The sequence below is a fragment of the Rhineura floridana genome, chromosome 4 (assembly GCF_030035675.1).
Source record: "Rhineura floridana isolate rRhiFlo1 chromosome 4, rRhiFlo1.hap2, whole genome shotgun sequence".
NCBI classification, from domain to species: domain Eukaryota; kingdom Metazoa; phylum Chordata; class Lepidosauria; order Squamata; family Rhineuridae; genus Rhineura; species Rhineura floridana.
Genome location: NC_084483.1, coordinates 166667064 through 166686599, shown reverse-complemented (window position 1 = coordinate 166686599; position 19536 = coordinate 166667064). Strand labels below are relative to the sequence as shown.

The window sequence follows — 19536 nt, the reverse complement described above, 5'->3', positions numbered from 1 at the left end:
AAATTATGAGACCACTGACAGAAAATAGTCCAACAGGGTCTGGATTTTTTTTACTCTTGTTTTAGACTGAACTCTGGATTCTCTTTGAATGTTTTGTGTAACACCATGAAAACTTAACAGGGTTGTTAAGCAAGTGTTTCTGAGTTCAGGACTGTAAGTTTTGTAAGATTTAGTTTTGAAATGAGCTTATGGGAGGCATCAGAATGGCATGGGGGGTATTTTCAATTTAACATGGCGGAATGCGAAAAATCCATGCTCGCTATAGTATACAGCCACTCTTGTGGCTGTACAATACAGCAATATAGACACTTGGAGATGTTCAGCCTGGAGGTTTAATTCCGTGGAGACATGGGCAAGAAGCCCTACAACATTTAGCATTTATTTGGGGTGGGGGCTTTCTGGCTGATTTTACATAAAAGAACTTTAACATTTAAGTGAAAGCAGAAGAACAATGCCACAGCCATATGAACACATTCACATTTAATAGCTGTTCACATTAAAATGTTACCATACCTTTGCTGGCTCCTGAGTTAGATGAATGATGTAGTATATGGTTACACGATGGAGCCATGCATGTAGAAGACAAGACCACGTACAGTTAAGCAGCACAATAATGCAATATGAGATCCATAGAAACAAACAGATTGTACAGGCAAATAAAGTACAATGAAAATTTAGCAAAGCCACTGACTGAGAATAGTAATATCCAATGCCTCCCAACATCTAGGGTACACAAGCCACTTCAAGCTTTCATCTGTAAGTGCTTCTGTAAGAATCATTTCAACACTATGTTTACATGTGTCTGCCTGCAAACTTTGTCCAGACATAGAAAACAGATACAGAAGAGAGTGTTGGTGGTCTAAGAGCCATGTCAATATGCAGGGGGAACAGGTAGAACAAGTATGAGGAACTAGCATAAATCTGTGTAGAGTCACTGCTAACAGACAACTGATGTCCAACACAATAAAATGTGCTTTTATACCTGAAACACTGGTACAATAATTTAAGCTTACGGCAGAGAAGGGCAAGATATAAATTCCTATCATAAATACAGGAACTGATCTGCTGAAGCAAAGCAAATGCCTTGTTAGCATCTGTATCATTGCCCCTCCTTTATGACTTAGCATAGAGAATTCCCCAGTTAGCAAACCTATTTCATATCTGGCTAGGAATCAATAAATAGTTTATTACTACATACCAGCACCCATATGAAATCTACACTACTGATATATTTCCAAACCATACCATATATGAGAAGTGATAAAACATAAGGATGGTTACTAGATCTAATTGATACCATTACCCTTTTCACCAAAATCTCTCTTGATAATGGGCACATTATTTTCAGAAGATTCAAGTCATGACTGTTTGCTTTCTAACAAACTTTATTATTGTCATAAGCTGCTCCACTCTCTCCAGATGAAGACAAGCCTGAGCTTTCTACACACAGACTGCTATAGTACACGCATCACTGGTATCCAGCCAATAGCTAATGACCATCCAGGTACAATTGCAGAAGTCTTCATCCAAATACTTCTGCAACAAGTCTTCACTCCCATATCTTCACCCTCTTTCTGGTAAATCACATTTGATGAAACTAGGCCCCCCTACCTGGAACTCTGGCAGGAAACATGTCTGGAGATCCGGCTCCGGCGACACCCTCCTCCTCATCTTCTTCAAATTCCAAATCTTCCTCTTCACCAGGTGCTAAGATCTTCCTTTAAAAACATACACCAACACAACTGAGGGATGATTAAGATATGTATCTTCAGCAATTATTTTCAGTCCAATGCAAAAAATGCCTGCAATGAGCAGCATGGTTTGAGGCAATTGCTGGCAATATCTGTAGCCTACCACACAGAGGTTATGAGGTTAATGTTGATGAAGATTCACTATTAGAGATTATACCCCAGTTTCTGGAATGGATTCTTAAAGCCCTTCTCATGCATACCTCTAATTTAATCATTGCTTACCTTGGTGGAACAGGCTGAACATCAAAGGGGAATTCTTTATTATAGGTAAGAATATTCTTTAAGACTGTAAGGGAAGACAATAGTTGTAATCAACTATCAAAAAGCCAAACTGGTATATAAATGAAATAAATGAGCGGAGGGTTTCATTCTTGTGCCCTTATAAAAGACACCTGAAAGGAAGAGTCAGGGCTAGTGCCAGGTGTGGAACCTGGCACACGCACGCACGCCCCACCTACCTACCTTTCTCTTGGTGAATGTTGGTTGCACTGCAGGTGCAAGTCTGCCATCAACCAAGATGGCTGCCAAGGTTTCCCAAAGGGGTTGATGCCTCTGCTGCCATCTTAGTTGATGGCACGCATGAGTGCTACATGCACATATCCCTGCCATCAACCAATATGGTGGCAGAGGATTCAACCCCTTAGGGAAACCTCAGCCGCCATCTTGGTTGATGGCAGGCTTGCAACCAGCATTTATGTCAAGGGAGAGATAGGTGGGGCATGCAGGCGGGCGTCGTGAGCCTGCACGTCAGCAGGGGGGGCTGGGAGCTCCCTCTCGTGATCCACGACAGAGTCGGGAGCCGATGCTGCTGTGGACCATGGAAGGAAGTGCTACCCACCCACCCACCCTAAGGAGGGGCCCTTCAGGGCCCCCCTGGCCTCCCCTGGCACCAGCCCTGGGAACAGTAAGTCTCTGCAACTCAACAACAGGGTCACTGTAATTGTCATTTCCATATAATGTCCACCGCTCCCCAAACTTCTCTGAATTTTTAATTTTGAAATTTTGGGAACCTTGTGTACTAGGTGTCTGTGAAGTCAGTGAGATTCAGGTGATGCAGAACTGTTGCTAGACCACTGAGAGGTTATTGCAAAATGAAATTGTGATCACGTTTGCCTTCATGCAGAAAAAAGTGCCATCACCTAAAGTGCAACTTTAAGCTTCTGCCACTTTTAAAATGGGGGGGCGATTACTGAATTTGATGGTAGCACATGAAACACGTATTTTACAAACTTAATCAACCAAAGTGGCAAATACCAACAAAGCAACCTCTGACACCCTCTCAACAATGCCCCGCCATTTTATGAATGCCTTTTGTCTTTTTTTAAAAAATAGCTCTCTCAAGGCTGTGCATTTCCCCTCTTAACCTCCCACAATTAAAAAAATATCTAAACTTTCCCCATACCATGACGACTGGGGTGGAATGGAATACCAGGCCCCCTGGGTCCAGACTACAGAAACAGAAGTATAGCCTTTAAAAACATAACACGTTTTCCTCATATATCAGCAGGACTATAGAGGTGATACAGTCCATCCTGAAAGTTTAACCTAATTCAGGTGACGGTTGCGAGTGACACCATGTAAATTCAAATCAGTGCTTCCATAATTTGGAAAGCTGTCATAGAAATGTGCATTCCTCATATGGCCATTAAGCAAGCAGGTTTTTCTACAACATGATAATTCATCTAAAGAAAGCAAAGAAAGAAAGAAAAGGGGGAGCAGATTGCATGGTGAGAAAAGTGAGATCACATCATATTTTAAATCAATGTCAATTTGAAAGCCATACAGTCTTCTTTTCATGCTGAAACAACTTGCTCTGTTCAAAGAAAAACAGCAACTCTCAAAGACAGACAATTCGAACCACTGAGAGTGTTTACTTTCATTGCCAGTAAAGCTCAGACTATTATCTCTCAGAAATAGTACAAACAATTGTTGATGGTACTTTTGCCATTTGGTCTCACGCAAGGACAGAATTTTTAATTCAACAATATCCACCATCATGAAAATGGACTGCCTTCAAATCGATCCCGACTTATGGCAACCCTATGAATAGGGTTTTCATGGTAAGCGGTATTCAGAGGGGGTTTACCATTGCCTTCCTCTGAGGCTGAGAGGCAGTGACTAGCCCAAGGTCACCCAGGGAGCTTCATGGCTGTGTGGGGATTCAAACCCTGGGGGTAAAAATAGGACAATGTATACATAGGACTCTTCTACAGAATAAGAAGGAATGCTGAGAATAAACTGTCAAAAGTCGTGTCAATATGAGGAACGTTCCATAAGGTTGCAGAACTTCATGCAGTACAATTCATAAAAGCCTTGGTTACAGATGGAGATGACCTTACATTTAAAATATTGTTTCGTATTGTGGTTTTAGATTTACAATTCTACCGTTCGCACATACAGGTTTTTCCTTTTTAAAGGTATATCTATGATATATCCAATACACACAGAAGTTAAGGAATGCACATTTCTTTTCGTGCTTTACTAGAGAAGAATCCTATTTCACTTCTCCTGTCCAAGAACAGAGAAGTTCAGTGGACCTCCATTTCGTAAAAGAGCACACTGGAGACTAAGACTGCAATCCAATACATGTCTACTCAGAAGTAAGCTCCATTGGGTTCAATGGGACATTTATTTTATTTATTTATTTATTTATTAAACTTATATACCGCCCGACTAGCAATAGCTCTCTGGGTGGTGAACATAGGAAATACAATAAATCACAATATGATACAATAAAACATAAAGACAGGCTAAAATCAATTACAGCAAGATTTTAAAATTAACATTAAATTAAAATGCTTCAGAGAAGAGGAAGGTTTTAACTTGGCGCCGAAAAGAAAACAGTGTCGGCGCCAAGCACACTTCCTCGGGGAGACTGTTCCATAGTTCGGGGGCCACCACTGAGAAGGCCCTAGATCTTGTCACCACCCTCCAGGCCTCTCTATGAGTTGGAACCCGGAGGAGGGCCTAAGGCTGCAGTCCTATGGACACATTCCTGGGAATAAGCCACACTGAACAAAGAAGGATTCAGATTGGCATACAGGAATACCCCGCATTAATGTACGCAATGGGTCCAGAGCGAGCACGTAAACCGAAAATGTATTTAAAGTGAAGCACTACCTTTTTTCACTTGCGCCGCCACTGTGCCACTTCTTCACGCGGAGCCTCAAAGCCCCGCGCTAAAGCCTCTGTTGCTGCGCTGCGGCGCCTCTGCTGCTGAGCCGCCGCACCTCTCAGCAGATCGCAATTGCGCCTCCCAGCTGATTTGCGGTCTCGCGATCGCGTCTCTTTCCACCCCCCCACGCACCAAAAGAACAGGCCACAACCAAAGGTTAAGTGTCCGTTCTTGCGAAGCAAGCGTACGTAAACAGGGGAATGGTGCTACTGTAAGTATGTCCGTACTCGCGAGTGTCCTTAAAGTGAAGGTCCATATAGTGGGGTATTCCTGTAGACTGTACTGTTAAGACTATCAAAGTTTCAGGAATTGCAGGAGGGCAAAAGCAATCAAGCAGTATGAGGTTCAGAGCAACATCAATCCAGTCCCCTTTCCCTAAGTAAAAATATGACACGGCTGTTTTCCAGGTTTCCGTGGGTGAATGAACAGGACTTTCAGTCATTTTGTGACTGGTTTTTGATTAGAAATTTTTGGTTGTAAAATGGTTGCTTTTGCATCTCTCTCCTGCATAGGAGGGTCAAACGTTCACAACAAGGTTAAAAGTACAAGGGAATGTTTTGATCTGGCCAATTGCTTTTTTATTTAAAACATTCGCATACCACCCTTCATTTAAAAAGTTCCAGGGTGGTTCACAACAACATTCTGAGTAAAATCCAAAAATTAAAATACCATAAAACGATACATCCACCTCCAACAGTAAGCCAGGCAATATTATAAAATTGGTATTGACAGAAAATGCCTGGGTGAACAGATGAGTCTTCAGCAAGGACTGAATACTCAGATTTAGTGATTGCCTTATTTCAGGGGAGGGGATTCCATAAACCAGGCACCATAACAGAAAACACCCTTCCCCAGGATGCTGCAAGATTGACTTCAGCAGGCTACAGAACAACCAGGAAGACATCATCCAAAGATCTGTCTATGGGCAGGTGTATATAGGTGAAGGCATTCCTTCAGGTAATCTAGCCCAAAGTTGTTAAGGGCTGTATAAGTCAACAACAGAACATTAAATTTAGCCCGACAGCAAACTAGTTGTCAGTATAGTTCTTTCAAAAGTGTTGTCCCATGTTCACAGCATCTGGTGCCATTCAGCAATCTGGCTGCTGCATTCTGCACAAGCTGCAGCTTCCAGGCCAACTTTAAGGGCAACACCACATAGAGTGCATTACGCTAATCCAGTGTTGAGGTTACCATACCAACGTGTGGGTCACTGTGGTCAAGCTATCTCTCCAGGAACGACCACAGCCTCGGGTGAAGTTGTTCACAGGAGTGTCAAAAACTTAAGAGGAAATGTTTTGCTCAGGAAGTTTGCACAGGAGGGTCAAACGTTTATACTAGGAACCTGGCAATTAAGAGGAAATAGAAACTTTGTTATGACTTTATTCCACTATTGACTGGATAAAAGGCTAGGAGGGGGAGTGAAAATATTCTACGTAAGTCCAGGTAGAAAATAGTGAGTCAGTTATGAAGTCAAACACTTGAAGATAAAAGCTACAAAAGAGAAAAGGGGCTGAAACACTTTTTAAGAAAGCTAGAACACAGGAAACTCTTAAAAGAGAACACAGTTGGGAGCTGCAGGCAGAAAGAACCAGGAGAGGACCAGGAAGGGACCCAGAAGCTGAACTGAGGAATGCAAATTGGTAAGGACTATTGGGTTTGTTAGGGAAGCAACTTAGAATGAAATGCATCTTGCTGCACATATTATTTACTTTTTATCTACTCTTATGGCTAACTAATCAAAAGTTTCTAAAATTGTTTTATCAAAAACTGTTTTAACTTGTTGCCTTAGTAAATTCTTCAGTAGAAACATAATTTATTTTGGGGGGAAATGGTCTGAGGCTTTGTTATTCAGCTCACATCTTAGTGCCATGCCACCCTACCCAGTAGTGGGAGTAGATTGGGCCATTTGAAGTCCAGAAGGTTAAAGCACTGTCTAACGAATGCAGACAGAGAAAAATTAAGGTATCCACTTTGCACCAACAAAATTAACAAGGAGTAAGGGCTGCTTTGCTTGCCTCTCTTCCCTCTCACAGTACAGGCTATTGCCCATGCCATCACACTGTGCATGCACAATGCCACAGAAAATCCAGATACAGGCTTCCATAATGAATGTGAGGGAAGGGTGAGTCACATTCCAGGTGCTGAGAACAGCCAACTGCCTAACAGTACTCATTGTCCCCCATCAACATTCACCACGTAGGCCATACCAAAGTCTAGATCAACGTTTCCCAACTACTGATAATGAGGATTTTTTTCTGAATAAAAATTGGAGGCACAATTCATTCTTACAGACTCCAAAGCAAAAGTTTTTGTTGAAAAGAAAGTTGCCTGTCAAATTGGAACCTATGCATTGTTTCTGCTATAGTAACTACAGTCTTGAACATGCATCGCAAGTAGCTCATGTAAACACACAATGGACAGTTTTTTCTGAGGATATCTATATTTACACCAACAGTAACTGAACGATCCAAACACATCCAATGCAGAGACAAAGCAGGGTTACTCCTCCTCCTCCAAGCAGAAGCCGATTGCTCTGAAAAGGGGGAATGGGCAGTGAATCATGCCGAGATATAGCGCACATCTGTGCAGATCTTTTGCGTTCAAAGGTAATTTTGATTAATTTCTCACAACACATCAACATCTTTCTCACAGCACTCAGTTTAGAAAATTTTGGTCTGAGTTGTTTCACTTGTCTGAAATAACAGTGCAGCTTGAAATATTATTTTCCTGGAGAAAACAAACCAGCCATTAGATGTTTACCAGCAGAAATTTTATAAAACTGTTCTGAACACATTTACAGCAACCAGGAGCCCTAGATATAGAAACAAGACCTTGAGAATGCATTCTTAAAACGTAAGCATTTCTTGAGTCCTGTGTGTTGTTCTTTTCGTGCACAGTAAGAGAAACTGGAATATCACAACAGCACAACTGATTCAACTCCATCCATTCCTCCCACCATTGACATTTCTTTAAAATAACTGTTGTAATTAAAAGATACTTACTTGATTCTAGTTTTTTCAGATCCTCTAGTTTAAATTCTTCCTGGGACTGCGTAGACTAAAAGGAAAGTAGTATTACATATCTGTATCTACTATCCAATGCTATAGCCAGTTACAATGGTAAAAGTAGTGCTGGTTTTGCATTTTGTTCTACCTCTTGTTTCCCGAAAGGGCCCTGCATTTCAAAGAGAAACTAACTGTTAGTTCTTTGAGTATCTTTAAATTTCATTGTTTACCTAAAGGGAAAACGTTATTGACACACAAAATCCTGCTGATGTTAAAAATTGACTGCTTGTCCCAGAAGACTAGAAAATATTAAGTTCTTCTGTTGAAAAATCTGTATCCATGAAGTGAAAATTCTCTCCACTTTCTTGAAGACTCATTAATGCATTAGAACTAAAGAAGATAGTTCCTTTTTCTGGGTCTTGGGCAATATTTGCTGACTTTTTGAATATTGCCAAGGGTACAAAGGTCTGATCATTTTCCATTCACTTCACAGCACATACACAATGGCCCCCATCAATTTAACACCTGAGATGTATAATTACAGGACCCACGCTATTTTTTGCGGTGATGTGATTTTAGGTTGTTTTCAACTGTTTTTAATGAAGTATTTTAAAACTGTTGTAACCTGTCCTGGGATCTTCGGGAGAAGGGCAGGTAATTAATAATAATAAAAAGGGGCAAGCATTTTTTTGTTCAGAAGGCCAAGACTCAGGACAGGGCTTACAGTAGGGGTGACTAACCTGTGACTATTTAGATGTTGCTAGACTACAACTCCCATCATCCCTGTCCAATAGCCATACTGGTTGTGGATGATGGACATTGGAGTCCAACATCTGGAGGGCCACAGGTTAGCCATTCTTGGCTTACAGGATGAGAACCATGGCAAAAACATTCAGGACCAGGGATGTGTTTTAGTCTGGTGGATCAAGCCAGAAGAATAGGGCAAGCTAAGCTCAGGTCAAACGGCTAGTGTGGTATGAGACCAGGCTAGAGGTTAAGAAACCAGAAATAAGATAAAGGATCAGGGAAGACGTACGATGGAGTCTTGTGCCAAAGAACTTTACAAGGATGAGGTAGCATAGATCAAGGCTAGAGGGCACAGAAAGATATAGGGTCAGGAAGAAATAAAGCCTGGAGCAAAGACTACCAGCTTACTATTTACTGTATTTAATTAAGCATCCCTGGCGATGCTTACATCTTATATTGCAAGGTGAACTATTGGAAATATATAAATATCCAGAAGTAGCTATGCTCATGTTGAAGGCTGATAGTGGCAGATTTGCTTAGGACTAAAGTACTGGCAAGCCTGCCAATTTGCTGAAGCAGTGTGCAATAGGAAGAAACGACACTTTAGGCTACTTTAGGGTTGATTTGTTTGAAGTCAGAGCCTAACTAAACATTATGCTCATCATATCATTTTGAAGTCTCCCTCCCAAGGAAAGCTGAAGGTCCTTGTCCCAGTGTGAAACTGAAAAGAGAGATGCTGCTGGCCAGCACACTTTTATCTATGCTTTTCTTTTCAGCAGCTATGAGAGATAACTAGAGATAAAAGCCTGCCTGCTGGCCAGCAACATCTCAATATAGCATCAAGGCAAGCTCTTCCAACTGTCCTTGGCTACTGGGAAGGAGTCTTCAGACATCTCAGTAGTTAAAACCTGGCTGCTTTCTTATGGCAAAGGAAACAGACGGCTAGGTGTCACACTTCTCCATCATTCTATTTTTGTGTTTCACTGATACATATGCTGTGCATGCAGAAGGTCCAGTTTCAGTCCCTGGTGTTTCTAGTTAAGAGAATCTTAGAGATCTCTGCCTGAAGAACTTCCACCAGTCACAGTAGAGTAGACAGTCCTATGGTCTGGCTCAGTATAGGCAGTTTCATATATAGAATTCCAACACAAGCTCATATATCTTCATTGCTGTCTATTATAGTAAAACTATTATCATTAAAGATGGTTCCATTTGTGCTACTTCCTACTGTGATCTAGCGTGGCAGCAGGAAGCCAATTAAGTTTCTCTCAAATGTTTTTACTCTTTCCTGCATAGTCTCTATAGGAGGAAATTGAAATGGTGAAGAAAACCAACAAAGCTCATCCTGCTCATCCTAGACCACTTCCAAAATACATCTCTGCTAGTAACGGATCATTCTACTTTACTTTGCTGAACCCAAAGCACAAGAGTACCTTTGTGAGCATCCCCCCTAGGCACTTGGGGATATCTAGCAAGACTTTAAATGAAAGGCTTGAAAATGATGGTAGCAAGCCACCAGTATTCAGTATTCAGCAGTCATTCTAAGAGGCACATTGACCAAAAGAGAGGACAGTAGTCAGGGGTCTGGAAACTAAGTCCTGTGAGGGATGGTAGCAATTGCATGGAAGAAGACTTCAGCTACACATTAGGAGAAGCTTCCTAACGAAAAGGAGGATGACAGTGGAACAGACTGCCTTAGGAAGCGATGAGGTCTTCTGTGCTAGAGGTATCTAAGCAGAGGATTCTCAGGAATGCTGTAGTTATAACCTGAATTGAGTAGGAGATCAGATTAGATGATCTCCAAGATACCCTCCCACTCTATTTCTTTCTTTCTTTCTTTTGGACTCAACTGTTTAATTTTCTTCCTTCTCCTGCTTCATTGGGCTGAAAACAACAGAATAAAATTTAACAGGGTAAGTGCAAAGTTCTACATCTTGGAAAAAGAAACCAAATGCACAATTATAAGATGGAGAATACTTGGCTCAGCAATACCACATGCAACAAGGATCTTGGAATTTTTGTTGATCGCAAGCTGAATATGAACCAATAGTGCAATGTGGCTGCAAAAAAGGCAATTAGTATAGTTTCCAAATCGTGTGATGTACTAGTACAAGTTTGGACAACTGGTCAGTTGTCTGCTTTGGATGTGGTCATACTCCCTCTGAAAGAGCAGGTTCGTCATCTAGGGGTGCTCCTGGATCCATCTTTCTCGCTAGAGGCCAAGGTGACCTCAGTGGCTAGGAGTGCCTTTTACTAGCTGCGGCTGGTAAGACAGCTGCAGCTGTTTCTGGACTGGGATAGCCTGACCACTGTTGTCCATGCACTGGTAACCTCCAGGCTGGATTTACTGTAATGAGCCCTATGTGGGGTTGCCCTTGAGGTTGGTCTGGAAGCTGCAGCTGGTGCAAAATATGGTGGCACGACTGCTCACTGGGGCAAGGTATTGCCAACATGTTACCCTGCTGCTGAAAGAATTGCACTGGCTATCCATTAGCTACCAGGCCAAGTTCAAGGTTCTAGTTTTGGTGTACAAAGCCCTACACAGCTTCGGACCAAGATACCTTACCCCTTATATAGCCAGTGGATCACTGCGTTCTGCAGGTGAGGGCCTCTGCAGATACCATCTTATCAGGAGGTCCATTCTACACACCATAGGAAGTAGACCCTTATTATTATTATTATTTATTTAAAATATTTCTATCCCACCCTTCCACCCTATAATAGGGCACTCAGGGCGGCTTACAATAAAATCGAAAAGTGTTGTGGCACCGACACTTTGGAATTCCCTCCCCTTAAATATTAGACAGGTGCCATTTCTTATCTTTTCAGTGCCTACTGAAGACCTTCCTCTTTCAACAATCCTTTTAAGTAGAGACCTTATCTCAGTCTGCATCTTTGCTGGAATTGCTTTTCAAGTTGTTTTTAAAATAAGTTTTTAAGATGTTTTGTTTTAATATGTTTTAAAGCCTTTTGTTTTTAGTATGTTTTAAAGTGCTTTTAGTGTTGTTTTGTTTCCCAGAAGGAGCCCAGGACGGGATAGAAATTTAATAAATAAAATAATACCCCTCTATTCAGCACTGGTTAGGCCTCATCTTGAGTACTGCATCCAACTCTGGATACTACAGTTTAAGAAGGATGCAGGCAAACTGGAACAGGTTCAGAGAAGGGCAAGAAGGCTGATCAGGGGACTGGAAACAAAGCCCTATAGGAGAGACTGAAAGAACTGGGCATGTTTAGCCTTGACAAGAGAAGATTGAGGGGAGGTATGATAACACTCCTCAAGTACTTGAAAGGTTGTCACCCAGAGCGCCAGGATCTCTTCTCAATTGTCCCAGAGTGCAAGACATGGAATAATGGGCTCAAGTTACCGGAAGCCAGATTGCAGCTGAACATCAGGAAAACTTCCTGTCAGAACAGTACAACAATGGAACCAATTACCTAAGGAGGTGGTGGGCTCTCCAACACTGGAGGCATTCAAGAAGCAGCTGGACAGGCACCTGTCAGGGATGCTTTAATTTGGATTCCAGTGTTGAGCAGAGGATTGGACTCGATAGCCTTATAGGCCCCTTCCAATGCCACTATTCTATGATTTTCATCCACTGTAATAAGTGACTCGCAACAGAAGACTAGATGTCTATGTTTACCCACCATCTTTCCATAAATGGTGTCTTTTAGTTCTTGAACATTCATTAAAACCCACAAAGAAACTGGAAGCCACAAGGTGAAAACTGAGTAACTGTACCTGCAAAGCTGCACTCCTGAGTTCCAAGCATGTTGCAATCTTTGCTAAGATTTTCTGCAAGAGAGAAAAGAAAGTTAAGTGGTTTGACATCATACTAACAGAATAATTCTCGTACATGTGACTAGATAATCATTTCCAGGATTATGCACCAAGGCAGCAGCAATCCAACTTGGTGTGTAAAAGAAATAGAAAAATGCCAATTGTAAGTGTAGAAACAGCAGTAACAAGCAAGAATATCCTGTGGTTCTAAGACCTGGTTCCCACAAGCAGGCACATTCCTGTACAAAGACATGTACATTTTATCATGTGAATTCAGTTGTGCAGTACATGTGGTCTGAAAGTAGAATGACAATCAACTTCCAGATGAGCTACAAGAGACACACATCTTCATATATGAATGTGAAAACCAGAATGTATTAAATTATAATATGAGAACTTCCCCTAATACGGTGAGTTGCAAACAGGAGGGCTAAAGAGGTTCACTTATTTTCCCTCCACCCACATTCCTTTCCACTCACCCCCTGCACTGAGCCAGAGGCAAGCGAGGTATCATCCTGCTTTCTTTTCCTGGCTTAACAGCTAGACTTAAGAGCCCTATTTCCAATCCTGAAATGAGAACATTACAGCTGCTTGAACTTGCCAGCTGCCCTTTGTTGTGGCGCAGAAAGCTTTGAGATGTGTTAGAAAGCACTTGAGAGTTGAAGAATGATAATGCACTCAGAACAGATTTGTTTGGGAGAGATTTAGAGTCACAAGGAATTTGGTTGTTTTTTTAAAAAAGTAAGAAAAATGGGATCTATTGAACTGTGGCAAGATACCAGCAAGCATTATTCATAGCTGTTTCTCAGGAACCACACCCAACACGAACGTAAAAAAACAACACCCAAACCCAAAACACTATAGCTAGAAACAGCTAGTGTTTTTCCAAGTGTTGCTCTCTGTAATACAAAGTAAAAACACTTAATACCTCATTAAAAGCATTAAAGTTTTAATGAACCTTGCAAGTGAGAATCTTTGTCCACAATTTATTCTCAAGTGGATCTTAAGAATGCACTACTGGATATGTTAGCCTTTAGCTCTGCTGTGGAAGTAATAATTGTGCTAATGGAAATGTATAGTAGACTACATTGAATTTTGCTTTGTTAGAGGCTGAAGTCTAATTATTTGCTTGTAATCAGCTATAAGTGTTTTAACATAGTGCTAGCTTGCAACTAAATAAGGTTTTCAGAACTTTATATTGTCAAGCGTAAGAAAAATCCAGACACAAAACCCCTTTTACAGGACCCAATTTATTTATTATTTATTTATTTAATTAAGCTTATATACCGCCCGACTAGCAACAGCTCTCTGGGCGGTGAACATTAAAAATACAATAAAAATAACACAAAACTGTACACAAAACTGTACAGTCTAAAATCAAAATATAATAATTTAGAATTAACAGGAATTAAAATGCCTCAGAGAAGAGAAAGGTTTTAACCTGGCGCCGAAAAGATGATAGTGTCGGCGCCAGGCGCACCTCCTCGGGAACACCATTTCATAGTTCGGGGGCCACCACTGAAAAGGCCCTAGATCTTAAGTGACTTAAGTGGTCACAACCTCACCGTGGGAAAATAGGTGTGACCAGCCAGAAGGAACTAAATAACAAAAGATTCAACTAGTGCAAGAAAAACCGAACCATCCTTAATAATTACCCTAAATACTAGACTGCAGCCCACACTTCTCTGTATCTCTCTGTATTTAAGAAAATAAGAAGAGCCCTGTTTGATCAGGCCACAGGCACATCTGTCTAGCAGTCTGTTCTCACAGTGGTGATTGCCCACTGGAAGCCCACAAGCAGAACCTGAGCAATAACATTATCCATACCTGCAATTCCTAGCAACTGGTATTCAGAGGCACAATGCCTCTAACATTGCCTCTAGGTCATGGCTAGTAGGCATTGATAGCCTTATCCGCCATGAATTTCTACCCCTCTTTTAAAGCCATCCATGTTGGTATCCATCACTACTACTTCTGAAGTGAATTTCCATAGTTTAACTGTGCGAAGAAGTATTTCCTTTTGTCTGTCCTGAATCTTCCAACATTAAGCCTCACTGGATATCCACAAGTCATAGTATTATCGGACAGGAAGGAAAACTTCTCCCTACCCTACTTTCCCCACACAAAGCACAATTTATACACCTCTATCATGTTCCCCCCCTTACTTGCCTAAAAATCCCCAGATGCTGCAACCTTTCCTCCATCTCCTTGATCATTTTTGTTGCCCTGTTCTGAACCTTTCCAGTTCTACAATAACACTTTTTAGCTGAGGTGACTAGCATGCTATACAGTACTCCATACACCATTTTGTTGTTATATGCCTTCAAGTCAATTACCAATCTTTTTTGGATATATCCATAAGGTTTTCACGGTAAGAGGTATTCAGAGGTGGTTTACCATTGCCTTCCTCTAAGCCTACAACACTCGGTATTCCCAGGTGGTCTCCCATCCAAGTACTAACCAGGCCTGATCCTTCTTAGCTTCCAAGATCAGATGAGATCGGGCATGTTCAGGGTAGTATACCATAGATTTCTGTAATGGCATTATGATTTGGGCAGTTTTATTTTCAGTCCCTTTCTTAACGATCCCTAGCATAGAATTTTCCTTTTTCAGAACCACCATATATGGAATTGACGCATTCACTGAGCTATCCACTGTGACCCCTAGGTTTCTTTCCTGATCAGTGATCACCAGTTCAGTCCCCATGAGTGTATAGGTGAAATTTACCATTTTTTTGCCTCAATGTGCACCACTATACACTTGCTTACATTTAATCACATTTGTAATTTTACTGCCTATTCACTCAGTTTGAAGATAACTTGGAACTCTTCACAATTTGGTATCATACCTCACCACCCATCCCCAACTCCAGATCATAAACAAACAAGTTAAAAAGCACAGGTCCCAATACTGAGCCTTCGGAGACTCCACTTTTTACAGCCCTCCAGTGGGAGAACGTCCATTTATTCCTACTCTCTGCTTCCTGTTTCTTAACCTGATCAACAAGATGACCCCCTCCTCTTTTTCCATGACTGTTAAGTTTGTTGTTGTTATGTGCTTTCAAGTCGATTACGACTTATGGCGACCTTATGAATCAGCGACCTCCAGTAGCACCTGTCATGTACCATCCTGTTCAGATCTTGTAGGTTCAGGTCTGTGGCTTCCTTTATGGAATCAATCCATCTCATGTTTGGTCTTCCTCTTTTTCTACTCCCTTCTGATTTTCCCAGCATTATTGTCTTTTCTAGTGAATCATGTCTTCTCATTATGTGTCCAAAGTATGATAACCTCAGTTTCATCCTTTTAGCTTCTAGTGATAGTTCTGGTTTAATTCTTAGTTCTGCTAAGTTTACTGAGGAGTCTTTGGTGAAGTACTTTGTCAAAAGCTTTTTGACAGTCTAAATAGACAATGTTAACTGGATTACCTCTATATACTTGTTGATACTCTCAAAGAACTCTAATAGTTTAGTGAAACAGGTCATATCCTTCCAGAAGCCATCCTGGTTACTTTAGGAGCCCAGTATCATCACCCACAACAAATCTGTAGAGGAGAATGACCCTCTTTGTACCACCACCTCCAGCATCCCCCTCCCTGTCCTTCCTATGGAGTTTTTATCCAGAGTGAACTGTATCCCCCTGGTTCTCTACATTCCACCAGGTTTCTGTTATGGCGGCTGTATCTATTCTCTCCTCTAAGACCATGCGCTCCAGCTCAACCATCTTAGCTTGGAGAGTTCTAGCATTAATGTATAAAAACAGTTTATCCAAATGTCTTTGGAATCGGCATATTTAAACTTGTAGGAGATGTGGCTGAAATTCTCAGTCTAATTCCAAACCTAACTCTGTTCTACTTAGTCACCTCTTGTAGCCTATGTAATTCTCCCTGAAGTGACACAACAGTGGACTATTTTCCTGTCCCTATCTGCCGCTGCCTGACACTTCCTTCCTAGAACATCAAGACCTGAATGCCTTCCTTGACCCTGTTTTTTCCCCAGAAACATATGCACTGGGGTGGCAGTGTCAACGGAAGACCCCCTTATAATTATTATGAATTAATTTGCTATTCTAGGAAAGGGATTCTCCTTACATTAAAAACAATCCGAAACAAAACTGAAAGCAGTTATTCTTTCAGAGATTGTATCTAGACATTTAAAGCAAGATCCATCAAAGCAAGATCCATCAAATCACACCACTTGGCAAAACAAGAAAGAAAAAACAGAAAAGAATTCATATAATAAAAATCCCAGAGTCATTACAACAGATATAAATGTATAGCAATTATAATAGTGAGGGAATGCCGCTGGTATTAACATCTATTTGCTACGCCATTGTCCATCCTTCAACCTTTTAATTAGGATGGGCTATAGATCTAGCCAAATATTTTCACAGTGCACTTTGTCTTCTCTACTGTGAGAAGATTCTATTTCAATGCCATCCTAGAATGTACCCTGAAAAGGTAGAGAATTCATCTCCCCATTCCTCACTATATATACTCTTTATCTACATAAGTGCTCCACTAAAGAATAGCAGGGATCCAACAGAGGCCTAGCAGGAGCAGAAAGCATTTCCATTCATGCAAGTGGAGGTGCCTGACTTGCTCATTGTTTCTCCAGTTACAAGCTCCACATCTCACAGTGTTCTGGTCACCCAACCCTCAGAAGCAGGGTTTTTGTTTGTTTGTTTTTGCAGTAGGAAGGAGAGGGGAAATTCTGTTCCTGAGTAAAATTCCACCTGTGATAGTTAAAATCCAAGCCAGCCAGAGGCAGTTTAAATAATATGAAGCTCAATAAAAACTGATTTAGCATACATTTTCTCTTTGATTAGGTGTGCAAGCACCATGGCTTCCTCCTTATTCACCTTACCTACTAAGTGAGCCGAACTCCAGATCTCAGTGGACAAGTTACTCATACATATTGACTTATATCACACATCATAGCCCCAGGCCTACTAACTGCAAACCTTTCATGAGGATCCTTTGCCTGTAGGCTAACCTGTGGTCCTCTGATGGGAGTTAGAGTCCAGCAACATCTGGAGAGGCAAAGGCTAGCCAGCTCTGCTGTAGGCTGCTCTGATCAATCAAATCAGGCCCTCTTATCCTCCTTTGCCCTCTGATGCTGTCAAGCAGAAGCCATGCATACCAATGCAGAGCTGGAAGCAGGTGGTCCTTACCTTGCTGCAGAACATGGGTTTCAGTAGGAGCTGCCCAATGTTCCCAATAATAATAATAATAATAAAATTTTATTTTTAGGCCGCCTATCTGGCCGAATGAACGGCCACTCTAGGCGGCGTACATAATTAAATTAAAATACAACATATAATACAGTTTTTGTTGGTCAGTGAAGCAGGCTGTGAGACTCACAGACAGGGTTTTTAGCAAAGAGAGTGAAACCTGAAGCAGAAGGGTTAAGCTGTGAGAACAGAGCGCCAGGTTTGCCAAGGTCAGCAGCTGGCTGGGAAGCCTGATAAGGTGGGATGCTTGGAAAAACTCAGTGTGGGGGGAAAAGCTGTCTGTGAAGAGAACTGTGTCTAATGTCTTTGCCTAGTAAAGACTCTTACAAGAAACTTGCCTGGCCTGGCTTATTCCTGTTCTATGCGACTCTTGGATTCCATCCTTGTATGATCTATACACGCAAACGCCAACAAGGGTTATGGGCCCAGCTTATCATACAAGGTAGCGGGTTCGAGAGCCGTTGACGTGACGTTGGTGCAGAGAGAAACAAAGTGCAAGAAAGAGGCAAGTAAGAGTGGACAACATGGCTGTAAACCTGTTATCCGGGATGCCGATGGAGAGGCTGAATGCTGTAAACTACTCCAGCTGGAAATGGAGAATGAGAGCAGTTCTGATTAAAGAAGATTTGAATGATGTCGTAGAAAACCCCCCTCCGGCAGCTCCTTCAGCAGCTTGGTTGAAGAAAGATGAGAAAGCGAAGGCTTTTATTACTCTGGGGCTGTCTGATTCTCAACTGTTGCTGGTGAGTAATGAGCCGACAGCTAATCAAATGTGGGAGAAGCTAAGAGCCGCTCATGTGCAGCAAACTGCTGGGAGCAGGCTGTGTTTAGCACGGAAACTTTATCAGATGCATTTTACAGATGAAGTGACTATGACAGAGCATCTGGCTGAATTTCGTAGATTAAATGCTGAGCTGCAAGATAGAGGAGTGCATCATAGTGACATTCAGATGGTCTATATACTGTTATCTTCATTTGATCAAAAATGGGATGTCCTGGTCTCTAGTCTGGAAACTTTACCCGACGGACATCTGAATTTGGACTTTGTAGAACAGAAACTTCAACAAGAATGGAATAGAAGACAAGAGAATAAGAAAACAGAGTTAAAAGAGACTGTGGCTGTACAACAACAACAAAATCAAAGAAGCAGGCAAGAGAATAAAATATGTTACTTTTGTGGGTCCCGTGGACATATACAGAGACGTTGTTTAAAGAAGAGGAATAACAGGGACTTTGAAAGTCAGAGAACAAGCATGAACTTTGTTACTAAGGAGGACAATAAACTCATTAACTCTAAGTGGCTTCTCGACAGTGGAGCGTCTAATTGCCTAATCACAGACTCTAGTTTATTTTACACTTCAAAGCCGGCGCAGGAGAAACTTTATCTGGCTGACGGATCGACTCAGGACGCGATTGCAAAAGGCACGCTCAGGTTGAGTAATTTGGGAACTATATTAACAGATGTGTTATTGGTTTCTGGTTTAAAATATAACATTCTATCAGTAAGAAAATTGGCTCAAATAGGTTGTAAAGTTACATTTGAAGGGGATAGATGTTTTGTGAGAAAATATGGTGAAATATGCATGCAAGGGAAATTACAGAACCAAATGTTTATGGTTGAGTGCAATCTTGATAAACCCACGTGTGCTTGGATAGGAGTTAATAAAAATAAACCTGATAATTGTTTACATGAATGGCACAGAAAATTAGCACACGCACATTTCGAAAAGGTACAAAACACCCCAAAGCATAGTCAAGATTTGAAATTAACACATTGTGAGCATGTGGATGAGTGTGAGGTATGCTATAAAACAAAAATGACTGTGACTCCAGTAAATAAGAGCTGTG

General features: G+C 41.4%; 1 protein-coding gene and 1 pseudogene across 9 annotated transcripts in view; both read right to left on the bottom strand.

The window, feature by feature from the left end:
* Positions 1 to 19536, bottom strand: part of AIDA (axin interactor, dorsalization associated) — a 43695-nt gene that overhangs the window by 4590 nt on the left and 19569 nt on the right. For 4 of the 9 annotated variants that reach the window (XM_061625126.1, XM_061625131.1, XM_061625135.1 and 1 more), the window contains 6 exons: positions 12421 to 12474; positions 8080 to 8100; positions 7929 to 7983; positions 1974 to 2037; positions 1612 to 1718; positions 514 to 573 (listed from right to left, as the gene is read on the bottom strand). In XM_061625126.1, the coding sequence (XP_061481110.1) occupies positions 514 to 573; positions 1612 to 1718; positions 1974 to 2037; positions 7929 to 7983; positions 8080 to 8100; positions 12421 to 12474 (361 nt within the window). The remainder of the gene's footprint in view (positions 1 to 513; positions 574 to 1611; positions 1719 to 1973; positions 2038 to 7928; positions 7984 to 8079; positions 8101 to 12420; positions 12475 to 19536) is intronic. The other 5 variants (XM_061625127.1, XM_061625130.1, XM_061625129.1 and 2 more) reach the window with 4 other exon arrangements.
* Positions 14872 to 14989, bottom strand: LOC133384676 (5S ribosomal RNA; annotated as a pseudogene).